The sequence below is a fragment of the Zea mays genome, chromosome 2, assembly GCF_902167145.1.
Source record: "Zea mays cultivar B73 chromosome 2, Zm-B73-REFERENCE-NAM-5.0, whole genome shotgun sequence".
NCBI classification, from domain to species: domain Eukaryota; kingdom Viridiplantae; phylum Streptophyta; class Magnoliopsida; order Poales; family Poaceae; genus Zea; species Zea mays.
In genome coordinates, this window is record NC_050097.1 from 63,265,077 (window position 1) to 63,270,755 (window position 5,679).

At 57.0% G+C, this 5,679-nt stretch overlaps 1 protein-coding gene across 3 annotated transcripts; it reads left to right on the forward strand.

The window, feature by feature from the left end:
- The first annotated feature begins 1,146 nt into the window (after positions 1-1,146).
- LOC100282091 (uncharacterized) lies at positions 1,147-4,824 on the forward strand. 3 transcript variants are annotated; one of them, XR_002749920.1, is made up of 3 exons: positions 1,147-2,390; positions 2,551-4,350; positions 4,422-4,824. XR_002749920.1 is itself a non-coding variant. In NM_001371822.1 (2 exons), exons 1-2 carry the CDS (start codon positions 1,911-1,913, stop codon positions 3,061-3,063), a joined length of 993 nt encoding a protein of 330 aa, NP_001358751.1. In that variant the 5' UTR covers positions 1,832-1,910; the 3' UTR covers positions 3,064-3,599. The 3 variants fall into 3 exon arrangements, 1 of the variants encoding a protein (NP_001358751.1); XR_002749919.1 differs by having other exon boundaries at positions 4,425-4,824; NM_001371822.1 differs by lacking the exon at positions 4,422-4,824 and having other exon boundaries at positions 1,832-2,390; positions 2,551-3,599.
- The last annotated feature ends 855 nt before the right edge of the window (positions 4,825-5,679 follow it).

A 5,679-nucleotide genomic window follows, 5' to 3' on the forward strand; every position in this document is an offset into this window, starting at 1 on the left:
AGAGCCCTGACGAAGAGGGCGACCAGCGGCGGAAGAAGCCTTGCGTCGCCATCGTCTCGAATCGCGCCACTGCTCGCTTCCGCACCGTGGGCGGCGTAGTGTGGCCGGGATGAGTTCCACAGCTGTTGGTTTGTGGACGAATTCGAGGCCGGGGTTGAGGTTTTTCGTGTGGATTGGGCCTGGTTTGTAAACACGTGTGGGCTAAGCGAACAACTATTTCTTCGTGAGCTGGTATTTGATCCAGGTTGGGATGACACCCATGGATCACGCCATCATACCAGCCAATTCCAACTCTAACGAACAAGCCCTTAGGTGGAACCAAACAGTTCCTACTTATGCATAAAGTGGTACTCTTGCCATATCAGAGGGACAGGAGGCGACTACTGTGCTGCTTGCCTGCTTGTACCACTGGCATAACCGGTCAACCGCTAAGCCTGACGCCTGATAATTAAAGTCTTTCCAAGCTTGCCAGCCCAGCGGAGGTCGTTGATCGTACTTAACGTACCCAATGATCCGGGCCGGCATGCATCTGGAATCGAATCATTTGAAGAAAAAAAAAACCCCATATGCAACGTGCGGAGAAAATCACTTTGCATGGTTCGTGGTTCCTGACTTCCCGCGCGCCTTTCTCGCTGGGTGGCGTTGAAACCGCAGCCGCACGTCGTCCAGGCAGGGACTGCGACTGTTTGGGCCGCGTCGCATCGCATCGCCATGGTTCGTCGTTCGAGGGTGAAGTTTCACTGCGACTGCGAGATCGGATCTTTCTCGCGTGCGGTAAGCCCGTCTCCGACGGGGGAAGACTTTGACCGGCTGCCCCGCCGCAGCCGGAGATGCACATCGCTGCTTTTACTAGTGGCACGGACACGGACACGGACACGGATGCGCTAGTTTTAGCTTTCCCATCCGATCCAGAACAAAGCAGAGAAAAAAAGCCAGGACGACATGCACTAGCTAGCTAGACGACTTGAATCGGCCATGAAACATGGAAGTGGGGTGTGGCCCATCCATCAACATTTGTTGATCCATCCATCCAGCCCGGTCCACGTCCACCGCCGAACATCATATCGCACTCATCAGATTTCTCGACGTATTCTTAATTCTTATGTATGTAATTTATTTTGATCGGATTTCTCAACGTTTAATACAAAAGAGAGAGAGAGAGATAAATAAAAAGATAGAGAGAGAAAAAACAGGAGGAGGACAAAGAACGCGAGAAAATAAAATCTGATAGGGAAAAAAGATTAAAAAAATCAATAAATGGAAAAGCGAGAAAATTGAACGGATGTCAGCCCATGAATGTGACCAAGAGAAAGGTGAGAGAAATGGAGAAAAAAGGAAAATACCAAAGAACGGTAGATACGGAGAGATAAAAACAACCATTTACTACAGATCACATACACGCACGTGAAAGCGAAAGCAAAATGAATAACACATACTACAGTCCATCGAGTATGTACTACCTACCCATCATATTGGCAGCAGCAGCAGCAGACCACGGGGTAAAAAAAATCTGATCACTCCGTTGGTTCGCTGAAATAAACCGAGTGAATGTCCGCCCGTCTGGAATGGGGATTAGCTAGCAGCTTGCTATTGCTAGGCGAACCGCGAACGGCGTCCGCCCCACCCGGCCCGGCCAGGGCGGGTGGAAAGCGATCCGATTTTGTCCCGGCCTCGATCGCATCCGCGCGCCGTGCCCCCCCTACTACGTGTTTTTGTTGGCACCGGCTCACAGTCTTCGCTCTTCCGCCCCACCCGAGCCGGAGTCATGGCATGCCTTCCCTAACCGTGACAGTATATATATAACCACATCGGTTGCAAACCATCCATTCTCACTCCTCCCACTGGCGGTCGGTTCCCACGCCCGCCCAACGCCTTCGCGGTCGTCCTTGAGTTGCGCCTTGCGCCTTGCCATGGCCGTGCAGGGGCGGCACCTGTCGCACGACCTAGCAGCCCAGGCGGCGGGCGGCTACCTGTTCCTGGACGAGTACGCCGGGTGCGCGCCAGCCGCGGCCCCGGCCCCGGCCCGGATCGGGGACGCCACGACGGCGCTCAGCGACTTCCCGCGCGTCGAGGTTGCCTGGTGCAACTACGACGGCTTCCTGCCGAGGAAGCGGCCGCGCCTGGAGACGGCGGCGCCAGCAGCGGGCGGTGGTCTCTCAGAAGACCAGCGCGCGGGTTTGCCTCCGGCGGGCACGGAGCGCCTGCTGCCACTGCCTGTGGCTGTGGCACCGTTCGTCAACGCGCGGAGCCGCCGGGCGGTGGCGGCCTCCGGCACGGCGTCCACCAGTGGGAGGGTGGCAAGTGGCGCGACCGTGGCGGCCTCGCGGGGACTGCTGTCGTCGTGGACGCACCGCCACGGCGTGGAGATCGACGCGCTCGTTAGACTTGAGGTACGGGCGGCCATTGTTCGGTCGTGATCTTCATCTATCATCTGTCAATTGATGGTTAATAACTGGGAATCGACCGACTTCTTCCTTCTTCGTCATATGGGGACAACAACGCATGGTCCGACGGTGTCTGATCTGTGAGACATTATCTTGTGGTGCACAGGCAGAGAGGATGCGCGCGGCGCTGGAGGAGGCGCGGCGGCGGCACGCCCGCGCGCTGCTGGCCGCCGTGGGGCGCGCCGCGTCGGGGCGGCTGCGCGCGTCGGAGACGGACCTCGAGCGCGCGCTCCGGCGCGGCGCGGAGCTGGAGGAGAAGGCCCGGCAGGCGGGCGCCGAGTGCCAGGCGTGGATGGCCGTCGCCAGGAGGCACGAGGCCGCCGCCGCTGGCCTCCGCGCCACGCTGGACCAGCTCCTGCAGTCACCCTATGGCGCCGGCGGCGGCCGCGAGGAAGGCGGTGAGGCCGAGGACGCCGAGTCGTGTTGCTTCGAGGACGGCGGCGCGTCGTGCGCGTCCAGGTCCAAGCTGGCGTGCAGGTCGTGCGGCGCCGGCGAGGCGTCCGTGCTGCTGCTCCCGTGCCGGCACCTGTGCCTGTGCCGCGCGTGCGAGGCCGGCGTGGACGCCTGCCCCGTCTGCGCGGCCGCCAAGAACGGCTCGCTCCACGTCCTCGTCTCCTGATGGACTGAACATGTTCGTCGCCGACTGGTTACGCTACGTCACACGAGGCCATGGCAGGAGACGAGGCTTCCTGCGGACGCGATGCGCCGGTTACGGTTGATGCGCGGTTCATGCGCGAACGCAATGTGGCACAGCACAGAACGTCCTGGCAAATCGTGCGATGGCCATTCTGTTAATAATAACCGGAGATATGGCCGCAGAAGTGGATCGGGGACGATGTCCAACGAAGGGTGAAAAAAAAAGTTCTCTTCACGTGCACCAACAACAAGTCACAAACTCACCAGTGTCCACTGCCTTCTCTTCAAAGCACCGCGTTGGATGCTGGATGGAGATCGTTCTCCTGGTGGAGATTGCCAAGGGTTTAGTCAGTCCTTGAGGCGTTGTCTGGTTCTGATTCTGAAGATATCATTTTTTTCTTCTTCTAAACACACAGTTTTACCAAATATTTTTTTTCTTATAAGAAAAGCCGCCGCAGAGAGAGAGAGAGAAAAAAACTGTTCAATAAGATAAGCCACTGCTGCTCTGTTTTGGTTGAAGATGGAGAGATCGAGGCCTTATAAATCCAAGCAGTGGTTTACATGTCCACTTGCTCTGCGTCTACGCACGCGCCAACAGTGGTTAGACGAGACATCATCCAGCAGCAGGTGGACAGTAATTTGAAAATGATCGGGCAGCACAAGCACGACAACGACCCGCGCTAAATCCATTGCATCCGTGCCGTGATGCTGTCCATCGAAGGCTGGCATGCGCATGTGTTTGTAGCGTGCGCTGCCTGTAATCTGCCGTGAAACATGCCGGGCACACTGGCGGTCTGTACTCGCCGTCGCTGTCTGCGGGGGTGCCGTCCTCGTCCTCGTGAGATCACTTTCACTGCAGGCAGACGAGACGATGCATCTCGCCCCCGCAACCTAAGGCCTTATTCGTTTGGGCCGGGAATGGTCTGGATTGGGAAAGAAACCATATGGATCAAACCCACTTGGTTGAAATCCCGGCCCACACAATAATCGTGTTCGTTTAACCCCGCCCGGGCCTCAATCCCGGCCCATCCCGGCAGTTCCCACCTCATCCCGGCCTGGGAAAAAACCTCGTCTCGACGGCGTGGAAAGAAGCCACGTGAAGACCGCTTCTACAGCACAGAGGCGGCGGCGGCTAGGGCACAGAGGAGGCGGCGGCACGAGCTCCGTCTGCACGAGATCTGGCGGCGACATCTACACCGGCTCACCGGCGTCCACGAGGGGAACGCCACTGGCTGACCGGCGCCATCCCGTCGGTGTCCGCTTCTCGCCGGTAGTACTCACATCCTCCTCTCCTTTCCATCGCGTGCATCTTTCCATTCATCGCCGTCGGATTGCTACCAGTAGATCTTTACATCGATGTGGCCGGCCACTGGAGTACGCCCAAGTGGTAGGCAACTCGTCGAGACCCTCGGCTACACCCAAGAGGAAGCGAGGACGCGGACGGTCTGCTCCCTCGGCTGGAAATGCGGCGAGGATGGCACGCCGGCGGGCCTCGTCCACTGAGAGATCGCGGCGGATGCTCTGCTTCCCTCCGGCGTCCTAATGAGCGAGGAAGTGGCCGATCTCCCTCTGTGCCGCTGACGGACGTTGCTTTGGCGAGCGGATTTTGTATTGCGCGCCGGTTTTGTGTTGTACGACGACGACCGGCTGCCCGCCTTGTCTCAACTCTCAAGCACGGAGCAGTAGCTGGCAAACGTTCGCCTTCAATCAATTCAAATGGAGCTTGCTTCCTGCCTGCCTGAAATACCAAGGCTAAAGTCGAAGCCGTGACGACTGACGAACGGCCCTGAGGCAAACTCTTTAGTTACCAGCACATGAGCCAACTTCATCAGTCATAGCAGCTGAATCGTCGTCAGGGATCTTTGCTGTTTTGAGTTCTGCCTTTTCTGAAGACCCTTCAGGTAGGCTAATGGACGCCGGATGCAGCTCTGTACATATATCAAAAAGCGTGGATTAACCGAATGGCCTTTTTCAGACATGGATTAAACCCCCAAGGGGATCAAACCCCCAAGGGGATTGAGTGAAAGGAAGGGATACACTCAATCCCTCTCTGGATTAGATCCGCTTGGGAATTAATCCCTTGCAACCGAACAAGCCCTAAAGTTAACACCTCCAGACACAAGGCTAGGTAGCTAGCGCTCGCTGTCCATCAGTCAGTCCCCTCCCCCCCTGTCTCATCTCTTAAATAATTGGGGGGCACGCCTGATTGGACTCGCAAACTATGGATTCACATGCCGCGACTTTCAGCAAGAGCAAGGCAGGGCCGGCCTAGCTAGTGGGCTAGTTTAAAGTCAGTCGGTGATGACGTAGTAGGGCAAATGACCCGGCCAGTAGGTCAAGGGGGCTTGGCTGCTGTTTGCTCCATTCCATCAGCCGAGAGCGACGAGGTGACGTCCGGAAAAATTTCAAATCTTTGCCATTGCCGTAGCGTATACTCGTGTGGTGTTGGCAACTTTACTTTGCCAATTATAAAAAAAATCGCCGTATGAGCAGTTCAAAGGTGTATAGTTTTTTGTCACTTTTAGCATCGTGCCGGTCCATGTCACCCGCCCAGCGTGAATTAAGCAGAGACAGGTAAAGAGATCTCCTTGCTCGGTCC